Source organism: Ahaetulla prasina, chromosome 3 (genome assembly GCF_028640845.1).
Source record: "Ahaetulla prasina isolate Xishuangbanna chromosome 3, ASM2864084v1, whole genome shotgun sequence".
NCBI classification, from domain to species: Eukaryota; Metazoa; Chordata; class Lepidosauria; order Squamata; family Colubridae; genus Ahaetulla; species Ahaetulla prasina.
In genome coordinates, this window is record NC_080541.1 from 29,235,005 (window position 1) to 29,262,245 (window position 27,241).

The window sequence follows — 27,241 nt, forward strand, 5'->3', positions numbered from 1 at the left end:
TTTTTCATTGAATTTGGGGCACTTTTGTCATCCTGATAATTACTTTTGTTTATAAATAAAAAGAATGGAACAGTTTGTGTGTTCTTCTACGCCAACTTATGGGTTTGGAATCTGTAGTAATCATTTTCTAATGCTGAAATATGAATTATATTCTGGAAATTATTCAAGAGATTGAGAGCCATTTTTATTTCTCTCACACCCAGAGATACGCATATGGACACATCAAAAGTTTCAATTTCAGAATTTTGGTATGTTCATGGATTTGGACTAACGTTGCCAAGGAGTAAACTCTGCTCATTCAGAAATGTAATTACTATTAGTGTTGAATTTGAAGACTGTGAATTTCATATCTGAACTTTATTTCAAAGACTGTTTTATTCCAAAACAGAAGTCAACAAAAATGCTTTTGACAGGGGCAATCAAGTATCAGTTCATTACCAGAGTACATGCTTTTCTCTCAATATGTGGAAACAAATAGCATTTTAAACAGATCTTGAGATAAATCTTTGCATTTTAGTCATAACTAGACAATCCATGACTTGCTGAGTCAGTTCAGAGATATGTCATTACCTAAACAAAGAAAGAGAATGACCACAGGCAGGCAAAAAAGCAATGGGAGTGTAAGTGATTTCCAACTTCCTGCCAACATCTCCATTGATCTTTCTTGTAGGAAGCTGACAGGGAGTTCTGAAATTGACAATCACAAGAGTGCAACTCACCACAGCGCTGAATTGGCCACAATTATGACAAATTTCATCCCACAAGACAAAACGTCCCAGATTCTGGGCACATTGTGTAAGTGTGCCCATTTGAAGGACATTGATTCAAAAAGGTTGTCCTATGATGACCCAACTGAAGGTTACAACCAATCACATAGACACAAAAGTTTTAGTAGTATGAAGATACTTGCATTTAGCAGAATATAGATATTTGGATTTGAAAAAATATCTACCTAAAGAATATCATAATCTGTCTAGTTAAAAATCAACTTCCGTGTTGCTTCCATATAAAAGATTTACTTCTGCTGTATCTTTTCAAGCATTACTTCTTAGCGTTAGGATCCACTTTTAACCATTGAAACAGCCGTAGATGGGGTTCAACCAGTAAACTGCTATAGCACTGAGTTTTCTGATGTAAGCTGTTCTTTTCCTTAGATACTCTCTTACCTGGTCCATCCCAGTCTTCTGTCTCAAGCGTAAGCGGTCCTGGTTTATCTGAACGAGCGTCCCCATCAGAATCTGCTGCTTCTTGGCTGCCCTCTTCGTCACCTATTAATTTGCCAAAGAAAAGTATACCATTAATATGGTTTTATTTTAAGAGAAGAAAATGAACTCTGAAATAGAAATCAAAAAATTGTCATAAGTTGTTATGCATTGGTTTCAATTTTCTTACCAGATATATAATAAATTATTAGTTTGCTTAAATGAGTCCTGAGGTTCAGAACATCTTTTTTTCAGCTCTGGGAGAGTTTCCATCAGAGGTGGTATTCAGCAGGTTCTGACCGGTTCTGGAGAACCGGTAGCAGAAATTTTGAATAGTTCAGAGAACCGGTAAATACCATCTCTGACTGGCCCTGCCCCCATCTATTCTCTGCCTCCTGAGTCCCAGCTGATCAGGAAGAAATGGGGGTTTTGCAGTAACCTTCCCCTAGAGTGGGATGGGAATGGAGATTTTACAGTATCCTTCCCCTGCCACGCCATGCCCGTCATACCACGCCCACCAAGCCACGCCCACATAACCAATAGTAAAAAAAAATTGAATTCCACAACTGGTTTCCATACCTGATTTTGAAATCTGATTTCATTTCTGGAACATAACATGACACTACTGAGATTATACATTTCTTTACCAAGGAATGATCATCCATAGAAATGTTTTAAATAAATAAATAAAATGAGTAACTATTCCAGTCTAATGGAAAATGTAGACAGCTCAGAAAGCATGATGCAGTCAGAATGGACCCTGATACATATATATATATATATATTTTCCAGGAATCAAACATGTCTACCACTGAAGTTAAAAGTTTCAGATAAATAAAGGAAAAGAATCCATCCAGGCTTATCACCTCTCAACTCATTATTGAATATTTATTTGCTTGAAAAGCAAAGCACAAAGAAATTTGCTCAGTGGACAGGTAACAATTCTTACAGACTGCAAGATTTCTTTATTAATAAGATAAAGATAAAATCTTTTGAGGTTCTTTTAGGAATGATCTGAACCACCAGAATGGATTTCAATATCTTTAACCAAGCAGAATGGCTTTAAAGTTTTTCAAACTTGAAATCTTTAAGATAGGTGAGCAAAATATGTGAGTACTGACAGGGAATTCTGGGAGTTGAAGTCCATACTTCTTAATGGTGTCAAGTTTTAAAAACAACACTTTAAAGCAGGGCTATTAAACTCCTGTGGGTCGGATGTGTCACATGCTGGCCTCACCTATGCCCGGTTTAGAAAAGGGATAAAAACTTCCAATACATCACCATGATTTATTGCCATCATGATGGCATGATGATGTGAGTTTCACACCCCTGCTTTGAAGGAACTGCTAAAACCAGGAGGGAGCACAGAGACTTGACTGAATTTAAAAATCTTATAACAAGTATTGAGTATTATTTATAAATTGTTGATTAAATACGACTTGGAAACCAACAAATTTGAATGGAAACCAAAAAATCTATTTGTATAATCAAATGGATGCGGAATTTAAATACAATAACTGATATACAACAATGAAAATGAAAGAACATTAAATTCACGCTAAATACTATGCTTAGAAAAAAACATGAGAAGGTTGCTGTTTGTGTGTGTGTGTGTGTGTGTGTGTGTGTGTGTAAGTCAGAGGACAAGTCCCTGTAGTTTTCTTGGCAAAATTTTCAAGAGGTGATTTGCCATCACCTTCTTCCTAAGACTGAGAGAGAGTGGCTTTTGGGTTTAACAAGGTCAGTGATGAGCTAGCTCCATTGCTAAATTAGACAGTTCGGTTTCTAAAAATTACTGCAAAAGCAATGAACAGACTGGATTCTGTTTTCATATTTGATAGCAATGTTGCACAATAAAAAACAACAATTTTCTGAAATGATTTATAACAGAATGAAACAAATTTTAAAAGTTGGATTTCCTTTCTAATCTGCTATTTTTCAATTAAATATTCCCAAAACTCAAATTCCTGCAAAGTATTTTGTATTAGCTCTGTATATGATAATTATTATAACAAATGCTTTTTTAAAAAAAATGCTTCCAGGTAGTCCATGACTTACAACCATTCATTTAGCATCCGTCTGAAGTTACAATAGTGCTGATCAAATTGACTTACAATAGTTCGTTGCCTGTACAACCACTACAGCATCCTCAGGAGAACTTGGCAACTGACTTGCATTTGTGACAGTTGTGGCATCCTGAGGTTATATGATCACCATCTGTAATCTTCCCGGCCAACTTCCAACAAACAAAGCCAGCAGGTAGATGGCAGGGGAAGGTTGCAAATCACAGCCACTTCACAACTATGGTGATTTGCTTAAGGACAATTCCAAAAAAGGTCATCTAGAGGCTATCAGGTATGGTCATGTGATGCTTCCCCTAACAAGTGCACTGCTTAATGATTTTTCCAGACCCAGTTTTAGTTGTAAATCGAGGACTACATATTATTGCTTCTACAGATGACTGGCTACTGAGCCCTTGGAGATATGCCTCAATGTTTAACTTAATTTTGTACCTTAAAAGTAAATCTGACACAAAATCTAACTTGATTTGGAAATAATTCTGAATTACAACTGTAAATATAGGTTCTATCACATTTGAAATTTGGGTGCTCTTAACATAAAATTTCTATGATACAGAGAAAAATTATATAATTCTTAATCTTGCTTTATACTATGTTGACTATTGCTTTTTATATTTATTATTTGGGCTCTAAAGACTGATACTTTCAAAAATGATTTAATATACTTAGTTATTTAAAGTAGTTAATAAAATACAGAATTGAAAAATGTAACCTAATTCTATGATACTTATAAATTCCTTATCTACTTTACTTTTCTAATTTAGCATGTTTTTTCTTCTTTTCCTTTTTTCTTTCTTTCTCTTTTTTTAAATCCCTTGGTTAAAAATACAATACAAAAAAAGAACGGAAGTTCCACTATTTGCCATGTTGCATTATTCAACTTGTATTTCAGTTGCTTTATACTCTGTGTATGAGTGTGTGTGTGTGTGTGCATGTATATTGTGTGTGTATGTTCATTCTTATGCAAGACAACTACTGAAGTTGTTTTTTCCTTGACTGAGTATCACAGCAGCTGTTGGTTCCCCTATAATGTACTTTGCAATCACCTATATCTACAAAGTATTTTTTTTAACAATGAACAGTTCAGAACTGACAGGTCTAGTTTCTTGTTCACAACTGCTTATCACAGCATAGATATCATATATGTTTTCCAGGTGCTTTCTATAGTTAGGATACCTTCACAGAAGCTGCTTGTGAAAGATAAGGTCATAAAAGAGATGAAAAATGTGTGAGCATCGTACACTCATGGTTTTATCATCAGACGAGATAGCTTTCAGTAAGGACTTCCCAGTACAAACGGAAAGCTGCCTAAAAGACAGAGGGGGGAAATGCAGAAAATTTGGACGAAGTTCAGGTGTGCTTTTTTTTATTGAAAGCACACATATAAAACTAAAGTGCCAGCAGTACCAAAAACAAAACCTGAATGAAAACTCTGTTTCCAAAATTCATACAGAGTTACTGAAGACTCATTTTGTCATTTTTTTGTAAGTTTAATATTGTAAGTTTTCCACCCAGAGTTTTTGATAGAAGAATGAATGAATAAAAGAATGAATGATAGAAGAATTTGATAGAAGAATGCACTTATAAATATGATCAAAATATCCAACAATAAATTGTGAATCAATCTGAAGTAAAGCTTTCGCTATACCTCAATTCTTTGGCAGGTACTGCCTGCCTGCTTAGCTGAGAACCCTAATATCTTCGTTAACTTTCAAAAAGTTGTAAAACATACTTTTCATCAAGCTCCTAATTCTTTGACTGTCAATTTTCTTTAATCTCTTCGGTTTTAATTCCGGATATAAATGCTTTATTCCAAACTGCTGACCTTAAATGATACTACATTCCATAAATACTTTACTTTTCTAATTTAGCATGTTTTTTCTTCTTTTCCTTTTTTCTTTCTTTCTCTTTTTTTAAATCCCTTGGTTAAAAATACAATACAAAAAAAGAACGGAAGTTCCACTATTTGCCATGTTGCATTATTCAACTTGTATTTCAGTTGCTTTATACTCTGTGTATGAGTGTGTGTGTGTGTGTGTGTGTGTGTGCATGTGTATTGTGTGTGTATGTTCATTCTTATGCAAGACAACTACTGAAGTTGTTTTTTCCTTGACTGAGTATCACAGCAGCTGTTGGTTCCCCTATAATGTACTTTGCAATCACCTATATCTACAAAGTATTTTTTTTAACAATGAACAGTTCAGAACTGACAGGTCTAGTTTCTTGTTCACAACTGCTTATCACAGCATAGATATCATATATGTTTTCCAGGTGCTTTCTATAGTTAGGATACCTTCACAGAAGCTGCTTGTGAAAGATAAGGTCATAAAAGAGATGAAAAATGTGTGAGCATCGTACACTCATGGTTTTATCATCAGACGAGATAGCTTTCAGTAAGGACTTCCCAGTACAAACGGAAAGCTGCCTAAAAGACAGAGGGGGGAAATGCAGAAAATTTGGACGAAGTTCAGGTGTGCTTTTTTTTATTGAAAGCACACATATAAAACTAAAGTGCCAGCAGCACCAAAAACAAACCTGAATGAAAACTCTGTGTCCAAAATTCATACAGAGTTACTGAAGACTCATTTTGTCATTTTTTTGTAAGTTTTATATTGTAAATTTTCCACCCAGAGTTTTTGATAGAAGAATGAATGAATAAAAGAATGAATGATAGAAGAATTTGATAGAAGAATGCACTTATAAATATGATCAAAATATCCAACAATAAATTGTGAATCAATCTGAAGTAAAGCTTTCGCTATACCTCAATTCTTTGGCAGGTACTGCCTGCCTGCTTAGCTGAGAACCCTAATATCTTCGTTAACTTTCAAAAAGTTGTAAAACATACTTTTCATCAAGCTCCTAATTCTTTGACTGTCATTTTCTTTATTCTCTTCAGTTTTAATTCCGGATATAAATGCTTTATTCCAAACTGCTGACCTTAAATGATACTACATTCCATAAATAGAACATTACATTTTGGAGTTCAGAGGCCGGCCTTGTTTTTGCTGCTGGTTGCATGTCTACTATTTGTATAAACTGCAAAAAATTATAAGGAGTTTCAAAAATATAAAAACAGACAGAACATTCCTGCAGAGCTGCCACGCCTTGCCTTTTCTTTTTTTTTATCAGTCAGTCAAAATATAAACAAAATATAATGGCTAACTGTAGGTTATAGCTATAGGTAAACATTTTTTGTTCGCTTTGCTACGATCTTTACCTAGGTTAAAAAGTTTTTTAAAAAGTAAAAGTAAAAAGCTTACAAAAAGCAAGAAAGACAATGTTTTTTTAAAAAAAGAAGCTGTGATTAAAAAATTCCACACTTCATTTTTTACATAGTTGCTTTAATTGCTTTGACCTGAATACTCTTATGTTTCATACTGCAGTTCTATCCCAGATGTATACCGTATGGAAGGATGGTAGAGGTGAATATGCTACGAAGAGAACTGTTTATATACAATCATAATTACACCAGGAGAACATTAATGTCAACAGAATGTTCCAACTTTAAGGCAAGACTGAGTGGCTTTTGGCACCGGTTGTACAATGCACATCCTTGCTCTGTGTCACAAAATTATCAGAGGTACAGGAAGATAAGCACAATTTACAAAGTTCCCTGATATTTCTAAACTTCATAACATTATGTCAGGAAAGAGCTGACATAATTTAAACCCTAGGTAAAGGTAAAGGTTCCCCTCGCACATACGTGCTAGACATTGCCGACTCTAGGGGGCGGTGCTCATCTCTGTTTCAAAGCCGAACAGCCAGCGCTGTCCGAAGACGTCTCCATGGTCATGTGGCCGGCATGACTCAACGCCAAAGGCGCACGGAACGCTGTTACCTTCCCACCAAAGATGGTCCCTATTTTTTCTACTTGCATTTTTACGTGTTTTCGAAACTGCTAGGTTGGCAGAAGCTGGGACAAGTAACAGGAGCTCACCCTGTTACACAGCAGCACCAGGGATTCGAACCGCTGAGCTGTCGACCTTTCAATCAACAAGCTCAACGTCCTAGCCCCTGAGCCACCGTGTCCCTAGAAATTTAAACCCTACAACCCTTATTTAATGGACAACCACATTCTTTTTCCATTTATCCTACAAAGTCATCCAACAAAACATTTGGATATAAACTAGCTCTGCACTAAATTATGGCATGCTAAGAGAAATCCCAGACATATTCTTGGGCCCTAATATTTTCCCTGCTTCCCAACTCGAGAACTTTGAGCACGTAACTTTAATCTGCTGAATTTCTGCAATACATGTAGAAGTAACCAGCTAAATAAAAGTTCAGTTAATAATACAGTATTCCCAGATACATTGCTTAGAGCTCCAGTATTATTCCAGCCTCCAGTTTGAGAAGTCTGACTATGCAACTTTAGTCTGCTGCACTTCTCCAACACATCTTCATGCAATTTTAGGCCACTGGACTTCTGCATCTCGTCTGGAGATAATAAAATTGAATCAACATGTATTATTTCAATGTGGCATTTTAAAATTTAATGTATTTGTCTTTCAGTACATTAGTTCTGCCTGCATTCTCTCATAAATTCAGTAAGTTGAAAATATGAAAATCTGCATTTAAATCAATATTTAAATGTGTTGTTTTAAGCCAGTGTCTTCTCAATATTTGCATTTATACACATACTGTGTTTCAAAATCCATATTCAACATTATATGACATATACTTTTTGAGACCAAAACTGTACTGAATATACAGAAGAACAAAACTGTGCATGATATTATTTTCTCTCTTTTTTAAATGTCTCATTTATATATCTTTCTTTTCTAAAACACAACTTCGTCTCAACAGTTATGGACAAAAAGGGATGAAGAGGTAGATAATCACAGGTTTTCTGCAACAATAATTTAGGTCCATTTTACCCCATATTTTCATGCTTTTTTTCTCTTGACTGCTGCCTATCACTTAGTAATAGGTGCTTATTACTTACAAAGTAGCATTTTAAAAAATGCTTCTCACAAGCACTATGTTGCTTTTTATGTGAAATGCATAGTTTTCCAATTGCAAAACAGAATAAGAAAAACCAATCATATCCCATACAATGCTCAACATTGAGATTATAATATAAATGCTTCAAAGTCACATGCCAAAATTCAAGAATAATGTACATGAACATTAAAATTAATATAAAATTGTTTTATAATTTCTATAGCACAGAAATGACAATTGAGTTACATTAACAGAAAGTTTTACATATACCATAAGTACCAGAATATAACCAATCCTTTGCATATATTCATAATATACAGTATATGCCAGAAAAGAAATATATCAACTAAATTCTTAAGCTAAGAATTCATAATATTAAATTCTAACACTATGGATGACCTCTGTACAGACTACAAAAGTAAATTTAAGTTTCTGTTGGATCTGCTAAACTGGGTTTCCATGTTAATTCTGTGGACAATCTCACATACAATAGAATACAGCACAGATGAATTATAATAAGATATATAGTGATATTTTCAGTAGCCAACCTGGCTTCTTTACCCTCTCTCACAGTTACCTGACTTAATCAAAGATGCTGAATGATTAACCAGTTAAATCAGAATTAATTATGTGATGGTGGTAGATAAACTGGACTTGAGCACTGCTCACGCTAATTGTCAATAGGTTCTCTAAACAAGCAACTTCCCCAAATTTCCATCAAACACAAAATATGGGAACTGAGCATGAGGCCTTCAACATGCAAGCAAGTACGCTTATCGCTGAGCTATCTGGTCTTCATTAATAAGAATCCTGGTAAGACTATGGCTTTTGACAAAATTGTTGCCCTACTGAAGCAAACTCCCATTCTACAGCTTCAGGAAAGCATTGTGAATCTTCTGTTATTGACATTCCCGAAATATTCATACACAACACACAGACCAAAAGTTTTTTCTTCTGGAAATACTTAGATGATCATTATCTTTACAGGACTCCTTTACAGTTATTTACAGACAAAAGATTATCAAGCAATGGATATTTCTGTATGCATTATTAGTATGATCTCTGTATATATACTATATGAATAGTGTATTTGTAATGTCTGCTTGAATTAAAGTCAAGGAAGTGTTTTAATGAAATGGCATAATTATCATTGTATTTTACATGAGATCATGACGATTAAAAGAGAAAACTAACAAGTTGCTTGGAATCCAGTAAGGTCATTAATGTATCTCTGACAGAAATGGACCAATCAATACAGCACTTTTCCGATCAAATCCAGAATACAGAAGATCCTAAAAATTCACCAGAAATTGTACATATGCGATTATCTAAATCTAAATAAATAAAATAAATGTGATATAGATAGCACAAAAAAGGAGACGTGAAAGAACAGGGCCGGTTTAGCTCAGGCTGGTAAAGCCTGTTATTAAGAACACCGAGCCTGCAATTACTGCAGGTTCAAGCCCGGCCCAAGGTTGACTCAGCCTTCCATCCTTTATAAGGTAGGTAAAATGAGGACTCAGATTGTTGGGGTGGCAATAAGTTGACTTTGTAAAAATATACGAATAGAATGAGACTATTGCCTTATACACTGTAAGCCGCCCTGAGTCTTCGGAGAAGGGTGGGTATAAATGTAAACAAAACAACAACAACAAAAAACATTTTAAAGGATATTTAATTTCCCGCATATGCAATCTACATAAAATTGAGTATTTGGAAACATATAAACAATAGAGTTTTAAAATAGAAAGCAAGTTGCTTAAGGTTAAAATGTTAAAAAGATCATAAAATATTTGTAATTTATTGTGATGGAAATATGGGGGGGGAGGTGAAAAAGAGATAATGTCAGTGTAATATTGGAAGATGGATTATATGTTTGTTATCAAGACTGGAGGTTAAAAATATTGAACTTGTTGGAAACCTCAATGTACCAGACTGAAAACCACAAGAAAATATACCAGAATGAGGAAGATGGACTGACTACATTTAGAACAATTATTGGATGAAGAAACATCAAATATTTTATGAACCAATATTTCCTTCTTTTTACAGGACTCCTATAGAGTTATTTACAGACAAAAGATTATCAAGCAATGGATATTTCTGTATGCATTATTAGTATGATCTCTGTATATATACTATATGAATAGTGTATTTGTAATGTCTGCTTGAATTAAAGTCAAGGAAGTGTTTTAATGAAATGGCATAATTATCATTGTATTTTACATGAGATCATGACGATTAAAAGAGAAAACTAACAAGTTGCTTGGAATCCAGTAAGGTCATTAATGTATCTCTGACAGAAATGGACCAATCAATACAGCACTTTTCCGATCAAATCCAGAATACAGAAGATCCTAAAAATTCACCAGAAATTGTACATATGCGATTATCTAAATCTAAATAAATAAAATAAATGTGATATAGATAGCACAAAAAAGGAAACGTGAAAGAACAGGGCCGGTTTAGCTCAGGCTGGTAAAGCCTGTTATTAAGAACACCGAGCCTGCAATTACTGCAGGTTCAAGCCCGGCCCAAGGTTGACTCAGCCTTCCATCCTTTATAAGGTAGGTAAAATGAGGACTCAGATTGTTGGGGTGGCAATAAGTTGACTTTGTAAAAATATACAAATAGAATGAGACTATTGCCTTATACACTGTAAGCCGCCCTGAGTCTTCGGAGAAGGGTGGGGTATAAATGTAAACAAAACAACAACAACAAAAAACATTTTAAAGGATATTTAATTTCCCGCATATGCAATCTACATAAAATTGAGTGTTTGGAAACATATAAACAATAGGGTTTTAAAATAGAAAGCAAGTTCCTTAAGGTTAAAATGTTAAAAAGGTCATAAAATATTTGTAATTTATTGTGATGGAAATATGGGGGGGGGGGTGAAAAAGAGATAATGTCAGTGTAATATTGGAAGATGGATTATATGTTTGTTATCAAGACTGGAGGTTAAAAATATTGAACTTGTTGGAAACCTCAACGTACCAGACTGAAAACCACAAGAAAATATACCAGAATGAGGAAGATGGACTGACTACATTTAGAACAATTATTGGATGAAGAAACATCAAATATTTTATGAACCAATATTTCCTTCTTTTTTGTTTTGTTTTTTATGGAGAAGGAGAGTTGAGGTTTTAGGGGAGGGATGGGAATTTATGGAATTAGGGTATTCTAGCTTATGATTGTTAGATCTTATACCTTGTATTCTGCTCTGGGAAGTCTGGGGGGGGGAAGGGGGTGATGGTGGGTGGGGGGAGGGGAGTGGGATGTAATGGGGGAAAAAAATTTGGTAAAACTTTTTAAATAAAAAATAATAATAAAAAAAACCAATAGAGTTTATGAGGACAGGGGGTCAAATATTCAGGGTCAAACTATAGGGTTAAATATTCTCCAATATTTTTTATTCGTCCATTAAACCAGTATGCCATAATTGGAAACTAAATATATTCCACAACAAATATTTTTTTTATTTCTTCTACAAGCAATTTCCTTCAAAGTTGAGCTCAACTGAACCTACAAAAGAAATCCTTTTTGACCTCAAATGTGGTAATCAAAAAGGTCACCGTTTATGCTTATATTTTAATTTTAGCTATCCCTGTTTGCTTCCGGGAAAGGTAAAACTGGAAGCAGATTTTTATGGATTTCAAATGTTCATTTAAAACAGATTGCAGCATCTGATCTTAAAGAAAACAAGTCATATTCCAGAAGAACTGTAATTGCAGAAAAATATTCTTTCTGATTATTATTTTTTACTTTTCTAACAACTGCTCATTCTGAAAAAGCAACCTCAAGCTTTAGAAAAAGCAGCAGAAGAATACATACAACAGACACACAGAGTGGCTATACTTGAGTATATAATAAAAGAGCCAGAGCATACAAAACATTTGCTAGACCTATTCTTGAATACAGCTCACCTGTTTGGAACCCATACCACATCTCTGACATTAATACAATTGAACGCGTCCAGAAATATTTTACAAGAAGAGTTCTCCGCTCTTCTGAAAACAACAAAATACCTTATACCACCAGACTTGAAATCCTGGGATTAGAAAACTTAGAACTCCGCCGACTCCGACAAGACCTGTGTTTAACACACAGAATCAACTATTGCAATGTCCTTCCTGTTAAAGACTACTTCAGCTTCAATCGCAATAATACAAGAGCAAACAACAGATTTAAACTTAACGTTAACCACTTCAATCTTGATTGCAGAAAATATGACTTTTGTAACAGAGTTGTTAATGTTTGGAACACACTACCTGACTCTGTGGTCTCTTCTCAAAATCCCAAAAACTTCAACCAAAAACTGTCTACTATTGACCTCACCCCATTCCTAAGAGGCCTATAAGGGGCGTGCATAAGAGCACAAAAGTGCCTACCGTTCCTATCCTATTGTTTTCTTTCATTATATCAAATTAATATAGCTATTGCACACTTTTGCTTATATATATGCTTATATGATGTGTTGTTGTTTTATGTTGATGCTTGTGTATACTGTTGTGACAAAATAAAAAAAAACCCTTCCCTTTTGTTTATAAAATAAGGCATCTGATGGTGGTGATTTTTAAAATCATTTTCACAAATTATAAGCAAGTAACTTTGCTTATTTTTATCCCATTGTTTTAAGAGATACCTCTCATCATACTTTATACACGATCTTTGTTTTACTAAGAATTACTGTGCCCTTCATTTTCTTTAAAACTCCTACTTAAAGGCTCCAGGAAGAATTAAAAATAAATTAAAAAAAATAAGACTGTGTTAGCTTGAGAAAACATGAAGTATTTTCAGAGAATGATAATGTCAGTCCTAAGGGGGTTGTGAGGCTTGATGCCAAGCCAAGCTGGGGGCTGTTCAATCACCTCTATCACAGCTCTATCAGTGTCTACACTCCAGTCAAATCCAGAGAAAACAAGGAGTCAAAGATGCAGGTCAATAAGCTTATAGACGATTTGCACAAACGGTTCCTCCAGCAAGGTAAAAAACAAAGTCATATTGGCTTTTTGGAAGGGTTTCTTTTTTCCCTTCTCTTTTGAACTCTTTGGGCTAAGCACGCCCTGAAAAACTCATCACTATATGCAAGACATGCAAAGTATGGGACTTCTTAATCCTGTTAAGAAAAAAAGAGCAAAGTTATCATCCGTAAAGGCTTCCCCCTGGACCTCAAAATGATTACAGGTAGAACTACCTTGTCTTAATTCTGCTTCTGGCTACTTAGCATTAAAAAAACACAAAAGATATTCTTGAGGAGATAGAAAATCATTACTGATTCAAAGCATCTTTTTTTAAAAAAAAAAACAACTTTTGACCTTTCTGATTATCTTAAATATACAGACAAGACAGCAAATAAGTTAGCTGTTCGAACAAAACACAAAAGCTGCAGAAAATATGTATGCATGATCACATAAAGTCAGAAAGTAGAAGAGGTAGTAGGGACTTTTCTAGTTTGCCAAGAATTTCGTTAGCATTAAAATGCCCCCAATAGGTCCCTACAAATGTAGCAGAAAAGAGAAAAATGCTAAATCAAATAACAATGGGATCAGTGTAAATGAATGCTGACATCCTTAGTTAAAACACTCAAATGCTGAAGTCCAACTCCTGGAATGGAATCCTAGCAGCAATTCCATCTCTCTGACTGTAAGTTGTTATTCATATCTAGACTCCTACCATATAGACACCCTGAATTCTTAAAACATCCAACACCACACTTGCAGGGAAGAGTCAACATACCATTATCAACTGGCACCAAATATTTCTATGAGTCATTGAAACAGCTGTATGTATGTATGTATGTATGTACATATGTGTATGTGCATTCCCAAAAGTATCAAATATCTTTAAAAGCACTTCCTGACAGCACCAAGAAGAGAGAAACTACTAGAGAACAGTGTTTCCTGTTTTCAGCTCCTTCAAGCATGCTAAAAAAAATACCATGATTAAAAAGTGGCTAAGAGATCCAAGAGTATCAATAGAAATCTATGTATTTATTTGTTCAATTTGTATGGCTGCCCATTGAGGCAATGACTCTACTTCCTGATTTTTATCCTGGTGCACATTGTTCGTTAGGACAACTAAGGCTGTCTCCATGCCAAAATTGATGATCTATATATTTTAAGAATTCTTGAACCTGCACCTGGATATAGTCTATAGTCATCCAAAGGCCATTCTTTAAACCTGTGACCTTTTGTGTTAGAAGAAATGCGCCTGTGGCAAAAAAAAAAAAAAAGTTGTTAATTATCTCTGGAAATTTTGAAAGAAAAGATTGCTATGGAGGCCTTTATAAGCCAAATCAAAAAGGAATGTAAGAGGCTGGTAGCGGCACAAAGCAGATCAAAAATCTTACCAAGTTCTTTAAGAAATAAATAATGAAACTGACATTCAGGCTGATGTTATTACATGAACCGTTAAACATTCTATACCAGTGATGGCGAACATTTTAGACACCGAGTGCCCAAACTGCGTGCACATGCCCAAACTGAAAGGTGTGTGCGGACATGTACATGTGCATATGCATGGACATGCACAGACATGCGCGCATGTACAACAGAAATTTGAAGATCAGCTGGCCAGCAGGAGGCAGGGCATCCCAACATCGGCAGTGTGGTAAGAGATAAGATTTTTTTTTTCATGAGCTTCTGTTTTGTCGTTTGCAGGGAAACAGAAGCTCACGGAGATCTGACCTGAGGCGACGGCGTGCGTGCCAGCAGAGAGGGCTCTGTGTGCCACCTCTGGCACATGTGCCATAGGTTCACCATCACAGTTCTATACAAAATAGCAGTAAACCTAGGACCAATTGATGCAGTTTTACCTGCTGAGAACTTTGCAAACTGCTAACAGTACAGCTTTGATGATAGTGAAGCACCATGACCTTTGGGGCCAATTGAACATTGAGTTCCTGTTGTATTATTATTTTGCATGTATATTGTACATTTGTCTTCAGACTAGCAATATTTTCTATGCTTATTTTGTTTTTTGCATTTTTTTAATTATAAACTACAAAGTTATTTGGAATTGGACGACCTGTAAATTTGTATTAAAAAATAAACTGATAAATAAATGATAACCTGATAAACATCATTCCTTCATACATATATAAATACAGATACACATACAAATATGCAATGTGTTTCATTGATAGTAGAAAGATTATATCAATTATGTTGACCATATTCCACACTGTGGCCAGAATATGGTCAGAAAAATGGAAATCCCTCATTGTATATGAAGTCAGGAGGGCCACAATATGGACATAACTATAGTCACCCCAAAGAATGAGATAGCAGTAAATACATTTTAAAAATAAACATCAGAAAACAGACTAGCTTAATGTTGGCAAAAGAGTGGAACAAGACTGCATATGTTCCTCTTTTTTATTTAACCCAGGGGTCTCCAACCTTGGCAACTTTAAGCCTGGTGGACTTCAACTCCCAGAATTCCCTAGCCAGCTTTAAGCCAGGCTTAAAGTTACCAAGGTTGGAGACCCCTGATTTAACCTATATGCTGAATATATATTAAGGGAAGCTGGTTTGGAAAATGATGAGCATCGTTTTAAAACTGGAGGAAGATGCATCAATAATCTGCTCTGTGCTGATGACACTACCCTGATAGTTGAAACTGAAAACCATCTACAAGCTCTGTATTAAAAGTTAAGGAGAAAAGTGCAAAAAATGGGATCAAGATTAAATATAAAGAAGAGCAAACTAAGAATAAAAGGTAGAATGACCAACAAGAAGACATTAAATTTATAGACATCTTCTTCATTCTAGGTTCAGCCATCAATAGTAAAGGAATAAACAGGAGGAAATGTTGTAGATTAGATTAGCACTTGGTATAGCCATGAAGGCCATGGAAAAGATACTGTGATTATCAACTGTTGTGATCTCTCTTTATCTCAAAGATCAGAATCATGTAAACCATGGCATTCCCTGTGACACTCTGTGGGAGTGAAATTGAACTCTGAGGAAGAGAACAGAGACAATATTGACTGCTGTGAACTTTGCTGTTGGAATAGGCTGTTGAAAATATGGATAGTCAAGAAATGAAACCACTGGATCATGTAAAAATTAGCCCAGTGTTCTCACTCAAGACACCAAGGCCAAGGTGCCAATGAGTCTACTTTGGGCACATTATATGTAGACCTAGCTTTCTGGAAAAGGCTCTAATGCTAAGAAAAGAGGAAAGAAAGAAGAGAATGATGGAGGATTTGAAAGACCAGCGTAGACATAGATCATTAGGAAGAAATTCTATCTATGTGTTTGCTAGGAACTGAATATGATTTGATGACACATAATCAATCAATCTAGCACCAAACAAGAGTAGAATTATAGTCTGTGGTTTCTCAGACTGACCTCAGAGATTACCTCAGTAGACAGAAAAGTTGGTGTACAATTGTCAATAAAGCATTAAGACACAATTGGCTATGAAAAGTTTTAAGAAGTGGCCTTATTTAATATATTGCTCTCCCAGAAAGAGATATGCCTTATAACAGTGGTGTCAAACTGGCGGCCTACACAGGCCATGCCCACCTCGGCTCCACAAAGGCAAAAAAGTCGCACTATGTCATGATACATCACATGATGCAATCGACTTTGACATCCATGCCCTATAATGTCCAAGGAATCACTGTATGTTTATAAGACAGTTCCAAAGAAAACTAATCAATTTACATTATTCCTGAACCAAGAACTGCATAATACTGATTACCTTTATTACAAAAGTATTCCACATCTTCACAGTTCAGATTCCCAGACTCAAATTCTGCAGAAAAGTTTCCCGTCAGGGGAAAGTCTTCTTTGGAGATAATTTCATTTTCCTCAGATAGGCACTCTTCCTCTTCATCCTCAACAGCATCTTCAAGGGGGCCTTTAAAAAAACAAGAACACTGTACCAATACAGCAGCAAAAGCCATACCTAAAGGTTTTATTTGGGATTTTGTATGTAGACACAGGTGATCAACCAGAAAACAGCATATGTAACAACAAAAGATGAGTTCTAAAAGTTGCTAACTTTTTAACAATCCCATTACCCTTAATAGCTGACACTGAAAGAAAAGTCTATTATAAATTAGGGAATATTAATGACTAATAATGTTAGAATGAATTGATAACGATAGATAGATAGATAGATAGATAGATAGATAGATAGATAGATAGATAGATGGATGGATGGATGGATGGATGGATGGATGGATGGATGGATGGATGGATGGATGGCTGTATGTGTACAGTATATAAAATCATATATATACAGTGGTGAAATCCTTCGAGGTTTGCTACCGGTTCGCTGTGTGCACATCTGCAGTGCGTGCCAAATGTACACTGTGCGCGCTTGCGCAGTGTGTTCCAAACACATACTGAGTGTGCATTCACAGTGGGTGCCAAATGCACGCTGCACACACATGCAGTGTGCAGTGTGTGCCAAACGTATGCTGCACATGTATGCACAGTGCGCAAAAAACACACACTTCACACACAGGCACACCGCAGGTACTACCGTGCAGTCCAGAAAAAGGAGGCTTAAGAAGGTAAGGAGAACAGTGTGGGAGAGAACAGCTGTGCTGTGAACAGCTGTGAAAGCAGGAAATCCTACTTTCTAGTGAATCTAAATCGCGTGGCAGAGCTGATCGTCGGAAATACCAGTTCGGAAGAAACCGGTAGCATTTTTTTTACTACCGGTTTGCCTGAACCGGTGCGAACCATATGTGAGAGAGAGAGAAAGAGAGAGACCCATCAATTGTTCTGGAAAAATTAGAATGCTAGAATTATCTCATCTTATCTCAGATTGTATTTCATGTCCAGAGTATTAGTTTCAGCACTATCAGCCATCCTATTTTTGTGCACCATCTTGTTATTAAGTCTAACCAAATCTACAATCTACAGTTCTATAATTATCTAGATGTCATTTATCTAAGTACCAATAATGCCTTACTGTTCATAGGCAAAACACAGTATTTATAAAAGTTACGTTAAACTACATTTTGAAATTAATATTTAATATCATTAAAATTAGGTTTACTAAAATTTCATTAAAAACATTTTCATTAAATAGTATTACAGTCTAAATAATATTATTTAAAAGTATTATATAGAAGTATTGATAAAATATTATTTATCAATAAATAATAAAAATCATTTTATTAAAAATATAACTTAGATTTTGTTATCTAACTTCAATCAGCAAAGCTATGATTCATATTACATCTCAAATCACTGTTCACTCAGTAAATACATTAAGGGACAAGCACAATCTAGTTAACTATTTATTACTAACTGTTTATTATAATTGAGCTATGCTAACTAGTATATTCCAAGTTTTTAATCAGGCTGCTATAGCTAAGATATCCAAATTAAAAACAAATAGATAGGCAGATAACCAATTTTTAAAAACACTGAATCAGTTGCAAAGCTTTAAAGAATGTCTTACAGTTCACACCCGTTCATGTATTTATCTTGCTTATGAAACAAAAATATTTTTTTATTTTATCTCTACAGGAATATCAAGAAAATGTAAACACATCAAAATAAGAAAAAAATAAAAAATAAAACTATAGATATATAAGAGCCAACAGTAACATTATTTTAAATGATAGATGGATCTTAACCCTTTTTCCTACAACCGAAAAAGATGACCTGGAGACAAACACAACATTAGAAGTATTACGTTTCATGGTTTCAAACTGACCAACAAATAAAACTTCTATGAGCAGTGATGTCCTTGAATTTCCACCTGCTAAGGATGGTTTATGATAAAACGGAATATTGTCTACAGATTCACTGTATCTTGTCTCAGACTTCGAAGCCCAGAAAACAGATAAAGCTAATTTAGGAACCCTTTTTTTAAATTTTAAAACAATTTTAATTGTTTTAAAAGCTCACTCAGAAAAAATATGGCTACTTTACAGAGCCGCTGCATTCATTCCAATGCATTCTAAAACACCTTTTCTGAATCATTTTAATGCAGCCCAAACATATCCTTCAAGAGATAAAATGAATTAAAGAATTTGAATGCAAAACAACTTACAGAAACAGGAAATTTGAGCTCCACTAATGAGAAAACAGCCAGATTCTCGTGACCTTCAAGTAGGTCAATTGAGTCTTTTCCTATCCAAAACTCCTTTAGTGAATTTTTTAAAATTCCAGCCATTATAAAAACAGAGAAAAAACTGTTCATGTACATAGGACATGAGTCAACATATATGATCAAAGTAATGTTTATAATAAAGCTCTAAGTTTTATAAGCACATTTGTATATCAATTTGGGTTACAAAATTTGCCACCATACTCCGCAATCCGATTTTTTCCCACCAATTCAATGTCTCACTTTACATTGTCTCACATTGTCTCACATAAATGTGAATTTATGTTATATGAGGTTTTGCGGGAACATAACCCAAACATAAACTGAGAGAAATCTGTATACATTTTTAATCTAAGAGAATTTAGTCCTCTCTTTTCAATATTTATTTAAATTAACTGTGTATGCCACCATTCTCTTACATCCCATGACAGAATTTAGTCAGTAGCTTACCAAAGTTTAAAGCAGTATCAGTTACAGGAGCTACAATACAGTAAATAGAAAATGAATCTGCACCAAATTTATAATACTATATATAAAACATAAATTATTACATTATGAACTTAAGAGAAAAATGGACTTTCAATATAACAATTTGCGTGCTCTTGATCATTTTAGTTGTCCCATCCCCCCTCTTTGGGGAATTCTTGACAGTTATTTTTCATTACCAATATTCTTAAAAATATATACCATCAGAACAGTATTTGAAATTTCAACAGACGAGTTTAAAAAATTAATTAATCTCAGTTTCTAAATTGTATTCTGATAAATTGAATTTCTATTTTCAGAGTTAGCTATATACTATTATATTACATAAATTGTCCTACAAAAATGCATTTATTATGATTTATTTATTATGAAATAATAAACAATCAAAGCTGGAAGCTATCTGAAACTATGGGTCATTATGTGAATATAGCTCTAATTTTCAGCTATTGGATCCACACAATTTATGCTATAGAGCTTTATGGATATTTGTAATATAGACCTACTTTAGTATTCAACTATGATTATCCTCAGATTTAATTTTCCTTTTTAATCAATGATATATCATAAAAATTCTATATGGTTGCACTGCCCTACAGAAAAACATTCCCCTAGTTATATGGACTTCACACTGTCATGCTTTTCACAAAACTTGGCTCTTCCAACAGAACCTGGGATACAATAGTTATGATCTGTTCCTTAATATTAGACTTCTTTTTTTTAACCTACATATTGGAGCCTTTGTTGTGTTCTTCTGTGATGTGCTCTTCTTTTTAACATAAACATCATCATCATTTGTGAGTGTTATCTTTTGTTTTTCATTTTTTCCTTTAATCATAATTGAGGCAACATACAAGTTCAATTAAAAAAATACATAAAAAGTATTATATTACTGCTTAAGTATAGAATAACAGAGATGGAAGGGACCTTGGAGGTCTTCTAGTCCAACTCCCTTAGGCAGGAAACCCTACACCATTTCAGACAAATGGTTTTCCAATCTCTTCTTAAAAACTTCCAGTGTTGGAGCAATCACAACTTCTGGAGGCAACTTGTTCCAGTGATTAATTGTTCTAACTGTCAGGAAATTTCTTCTTAGTTCTAGGTTGCTTCTCTCCTTAATTAGTTTCTATCCATTGCTTCTTGTCCTGCCCTCAGGTGCTTTGGAGAATAGCTTGACTCCCTCTTCTTTGTGGCAACCCTTGAGATATCAAGCACTTTTCATTAAACTAGACATACCCAGCAACCACCTTTATATGTTTTAGCCTCCAGTTCCCTAATCATCTTTGTTGCTCTTCTCTGCACTCTTTCTAGAGTCTCAACATCTTTTTTACACCGTGGCAACCAAAATTGGATGCAGTATTCCAAGAGTGGCCTTACCAAGGCATTATAAAATTGTATTAACACTTCACCTTATCTTGATTCTATCCCTCTGTTTATGCAGCCTAGAACTGTGTTGGCTTTTTTGGAAGCTGCAGCACACTGCTGGCTCATATTTAAATGATTAAATACGAGTATAATTCACAGCTTTTAATGAAGACCTGTATAGAAGTTTTAGAATGGTTTCATGTTAAAACCAAGTCATATCAAATATCATTTATCAATCTATTTATCTATCTATCATTTATCTATCTATCATCTAGCTCCACCCATCCATCTTCCCTCTCTTCTCAAACTCTGTAAAAAGCAAATAATTTCAAGTCACTTTAGAGTAGTTTGACAAGGATAAGAAGGGTACGGCACTGTGTTTGAAGACTGCAGATTCACCACACCTGATGTAATTGAGTTAATCCAGAAGACAAAAGCTATTTTTTCTTTGGCCGAGGAAAATGGAAAGTATTTTAAATGAACAAGTTTTTTTCCTGCAGCTGCTCACTTTTAACATTAGTTGCATCAGGGGATCTGTGGGAAGGAAACATTTTTATTAATTTTTTCCTTATCTGAGAGAAGAATGTTGTGCGAGGGGTTTTTTTTTCCATTTATGTTCCTTGCCTGCAGGTAGAAGACTAGAGAATCATATAGTACAATTTTTTTTCTTTTGATTAATTTCGTTCCATGTGTTATGTTATTTTTATATATAATTGATTTCAGGTTTTGCTCATAGCTGTGCATCTTTTTATATATCTTTGCCTACTGCCTTTCTTCAATCAAGAAAGTTGAAGGAAATTACCTGAATTTTATAAAGTTTATTAAAAAGAGCTCTATGGGTATTTAAATTGAGTTTTGAAATGCTAATACAAGGAAGATATTAGAGAATTTTAACACAGGGTTCAATTTGACCTAAAAACTATTCAAGAAAGGGTCAAACTTTATTCAAATAATTTCTTTACAGTAAAAAAATGAACCCTTTGATTTTATAAAAGTGGATTAACATTCATCATTGCTCAATCTTTTAGCACCTTGGTGCATGACAGAATTAACTAAGCTTGAGTATAAAGTTTTCAAAAGCCTTTAGATGTTTAAGTAGTTTAGAACTTTACAGTATTTTAATAATGTTCTTCCACTTGTCTTATTTAAGAGGTTTGAATGAAATTTCCATTGAGGGTAGATATCTAAATCAATCCAACCCATCTCCTCCTCAGTAGTTTTTTTTTTTATTCTTAACTATGGATATCAGATGATATTACCGTGTTTCCCCGTAAATAAGACCCTGTCTTATATTTTTTTGAACCCTGAAATAAGAGCTAGGCCTTATTGTCATGCGCCCAAAAGCCCGATTGGGCTTATTATCAGGAGATGGGAACACAGGGTCTCTCTTATATTGCTTATACAAAATCAGATACTATTGATGTCTTATAATGGTGAATGGAAGTTTTTACAGGTAATAGATACTAATGTGAACATAAAAATGAAAATAAGATTCTTGTACTCTGATATCAGTATTTTTACTATATGATATTATCAGGTTCTATGTTCTAAGTATGACTAACATATTGAGAACTTGCCTTGACTGAAAATATTTATCTGGAAACGATGGGAAATATTCACATTCTATCACTATCACTACCTCAGGTTATTAGTAGTAGTGCTCAAAATTAAATGTATCCCAGTTTAAGAAATCTTGATTATGCCTTAATAAAGATACTCCTTATGACTAGTTTACATATTTGATAACAGATTCTAGAAGCTGATGATGTATTTTTTGTAAAGTAAAACTGGATAAGAGGAAAATAAAGAATGTCCCGTGTATCTATTCAATATCTTTCATACACTGTATAAGTTATATATACTGAGCACTGCTATTAACAAGTTTTTGCCTATTCACATTTGTTATAAGAAATAAAAATAGGATGTAAGTAAAGCTTTGAAGCCTATAATAATACTCCAGTGTGTTTAGTGATTAACATACTTCTTACGATTAAGTGAACCTTGTATTAAGATCAGTGCAAGATCAAAGAAAACGAACACTAATTTCTTCCGGAAATTTTGCATCTCCTGTTTAAATATTCACTACTTTCTTTTCTTTCTTCAAAGGCCAGATTAATTTAGAATATCCATTCCACACACACACATACACACTCAGAGAAGTTATATGCTCCATCTCTATATCACCAAACCAATGCTTCTTACTGACACAGGAACAATATACTTAAATTTAAACATGTGTATAATTCATATATAAAAATGGAAATATGAATATTTAAAAATAATAATGGAGACTTACATCACCATAAATACATTACCAATATCTAATTATGTAAGTCAAGCTTGACATCTTGTTATATTTAAGTCATACCCAATTGAAGCAGGCAAAGAATCTCACCTCAGTTTATTGAAGGAAAACCAAGTAGTCTTTTGGAATATGAATATTTAATCTACAGGCAAAGAAAGAAAATATTCAAAACATCATATTAGATGTTTTAGATCACAGCAAATTACAGAATCTATTCGACCTTCTCTAGGCTAAAGGCTATGCTAAGTCTGTCCATATATTTTGATGGGAGACCACCAGAGATTGCTAGGGGCTGTTTGCTAGAGTGGAAAGTCAGAAGAACATCATAGAAGAAGGCAACAGCCAAAAACTTTTTCTACCTTATTGCCAGGAAAACTATATAGAAAATAAATTGAAATCTCCAAACATAAACTTGACTTCACAGCTATTTTACAATCTTCCGATGTTATTTTTAAAGATTCACAGCAACTTGTTGTTAACTCAAACATCAAAATCAAATGTTAAAAAAATTATATGACAATGAACAAATTTAGGAAGTACAGTGTGACTTCATACTGGGCAGGAATTGTACAGACTAGATTTGGCTCTGGGCCTTATGGAAGACATTAAAAACACATAAAATTAAAATTCTTGATTGAAAGAAAGTGTAGGCTAGTTGTCTTCATATTAGATTTTTGTAAAATGTGTTGATTAGTTTGGGCTTGGTTCGGACGGCTTCTTCTCTTGCAAACTGGTTGTATTGAAGTCTGACATATCTGTTGGCCTCTGGTCATTTCTTATTTTGAAGTATTTGAATCATCCTCTGGCCATTTCATTTGTTCTCCCTGAGTATCTTCATAAACAGAACTGTTTTTAACCTCAGGGATATTTGGTATAAACCAGGGGTGAAATGTAAAATTTGTTACTACCGGTTCTGTGGGCATGGCTTGGGGGGGTGGTAATGTGACTGGGTGGGCATGGCCAACTTTTTTTTTACTTTTAAAAGCATTTATTCTACAACCTCTTCGGCTGAAGAGGTTGTAAAAAAATGCTTTTAAAAGCCTCTGATGATCAGGCAACTCAGCTGAAATCGCCAGAGGAGCATTTTAAAAGCTTTTAAAGGGTTCTGACGATCCCAGCTGAGTTGCCTGATCGTCAGAACCTTTTAAAAGCATTTTTTACAACCTCTTCAGTCAAAGCGGTTGTAGAAAAAATACTTTTAAAAGGTTCTTACAATCCCATCAGAGGCTTTTTTTTCCTTTTTTTCCTTTTCCTTTCAGCTGAAGAAAAAATGCTTTTAAAAGTTAAAAAAAAAACCTCTGATGATTGCGCGGCTCAGCTGGGCGGGGGGGGAGGGATTTTTGCTACCGATTCTCCAAACTACCCGGGCCACGGGTTCAACTCTAATTATAGTTGCCTTATTCTGTGCACTTCTGTGGACTTCTGCCCTCTTATAAATTGCTGCACAATTTATCTTGGCTCATCTATGTTAGTTGGTAATGGATTTGGTGGTAATCTGTGAATTATTGGTTGCTCAGAGTATGTCCATTTGTATAACTCCCTTCATGATCATTAACAGCATTTACTGTATATTGCTTTGCCAGAGCTATTCCCTTTGGTAACACATGCATAAGTAGAAGGTTTACTTCTGATTACCATATTTTTCTGAGTATAAGACACACTCCCCCCCCCCCAAAAGAGGGTAAAAATTTGGGTGCGTCTTATACTCCGAATGTAGCCCCGCCCACCCACCAGCCCCCTCTCTTTGTGTCTCTCTCACAGTAATTTACCTCCTTGCAGCAAGCAACAAACAGCAAAATAGCCCATTTCAGCTTCAGCACAGCCTGATTAGCAGAAGTAGTTGTCTGTTGGATAGGCCTCCCGACCCTCAGCTGTTTCAGGCTGCAGGGGATTGTCATTGCCTATTGTCACGCCGGCCTCTGCTGCTTGCTGCAAGCAGGCAAATTGCTAGGAGACAGATTTTGTTTTCTTGTGTTGAAAATGAAAATGAAACTAAAGAGGCTGTTTGCTACAATGAGGCAAACTGGGAGGCGGAGGCAAAGGCAGAGTTATTTTAAGTGTTTTATGGTCTTATTTTCTTCTTTGTGTCCTTTGGTTGTAAAATTTCTGTCTAGAATCAACAATTAGTTGGAATTTAAAAAGCATTTCACTAACTTAATTAAAATGTTACCTGAAGGAAAATAAAGAGAGGGGGGGAAAGCTTTACATCTAACAGATTGCGTCCTGAATAACTTACTGATTCTGATTACAATACCAATCTATGCAAAGGAAAAAAACTTAAAACAGTTCCAAACTGGTAAAATTTTATATTATTTCCCATATCCATGCACTAGGCATATATCTTGTTTTCCTCCCCAAAAAATGTAGGTATGTCTTACAGTCTGGAGCATCTTATACTCGAAAAAATACGGTATGCTTTTTTTACCAACTCTGTTCTGTCTCTGTCACTAGCTGGATATTCAGTATCCTCCACTTCTGATACAAATGGAATCTTAATTCTTTGTATTTCTGGTACTAATTGGTTCAGTTTCTTTTTTATAATATTCACAAAGTATGTAATTTTGGAAGTGTATGCCAATACACATGACTCACAGTCAATTTTGTATCAGTATGGAGGTTCAAAGTTGAGTACTAGAGAATTGGTTTATGATAAAAGACAATAAACTGAATGCTTAGTTTATAGTTCAACACTGAGCAGAGAGTAAAATAAAACAATGTAATGTCCCCCTGGCTGTTGAATGTTTTTATGGATAAATGCATAAAGAGTGATGCTAGATAAGTGTTGGTTGGTAATGTGAGTTTGTATGCCATGTTGACTGAACATTTGAATGATTTGCAGTGAATATTACATTGTAGGGTACAAAAAGGAGCATGAATCTCCTTGAGCATGAAAAGTAATACACTAGAAAGTAAGATAGTCCTATTTGACAGCAAAAATAGTGAACTATTTGTAAGGAAGGGCAAGAAACATAAAAATTAAGTTGAGTACCCTGGGAATAGTATATTTAAGAAGTTTGTTGGTAAAATAAGAGACAGGGTTAAGAATGAATGGTGATGGCTGAGTGGGGATTAAATACATCTGAAAGTGCCCAGTACAAAAGAAGGACAATGAGGTAATATGGCTGTACAGATAAGTGAGTATCAAATAATGAAATAAATCTATGAAGAAAGGAAAAGATTCAGAGGAAACAGAAGACCAATAATGTTGTTGGGTACTGGATGAAAAACACTGCTATGAGAAGTTTAAAGAACAAAAGACAAAGTATGAAATGGCAAATGGACATGGTGCATATAAGCATCGTTTGCAAAGCCAGAATGATATGGAAAATTCAGTGAATCGTGGGTGATAAATAGAATTAATGAGACTTCGTTTTATTTTTCTCTATTCCTGTTCTAATTCCTTTTGCACATTGCTTGTTTCTTTCACTGCTTGAGTAGAATAGTATGATGGTAGGAAAATGAATTCAAAGGCTCCCTTATAGCATATTGTCACACTATATTACTGTATTTAAAAGCCTCTAAGCACCTTCCACTAAAAAGGCATTTCAGGTTTAGGGAGGTAAGGGACACTGAGAAGGCCTTTTCCCAGACAACTTAATTACAATAGCTAAGTACAGATGGGTACCAAAACAGATCTTCTGATAAATTATTTTAGAAATTGGGTAAAAACATATAGGAAGAGGTGTACCTTCAAATATTATGATCCCACACTGTAAATGCTTTTATGATTTAAGACCAGTGATCCTGAATGAAAACAAACTGGGAGCAGG

General features: G+C 34.7%; 1 protein-coding gene across 1 annotated transcript in view; it reads right to left on the reverse strand.

Moving 5' to 3' along the window:
- Nucleotides 1–27,241, reverse strand: part of ZFPM2 (zinc finger protein, FOG family member 2) — a 378,775-nt gene that overhangs the window by 274,056 nt on the left and 77,478 nt on the right. The window contains exons 2-3 of the mRNA XM_058177745.1: nucleotides 16,946–17,104; nucleotides 1,167–1,268 (exon numbers count right to left, since the gene is read on the reverse strand). Of these exons, the coding sequence (XP_058033728.1) occupies nucleotides 1,167–1,268; nucleotides 16,946–17,104 (261 nt within the window). The remainder of the gene's footprint in view (nucleotides 1–1,166; nucleotides 1,269–16,945; nucleotides 17,105–27,241) is intronic.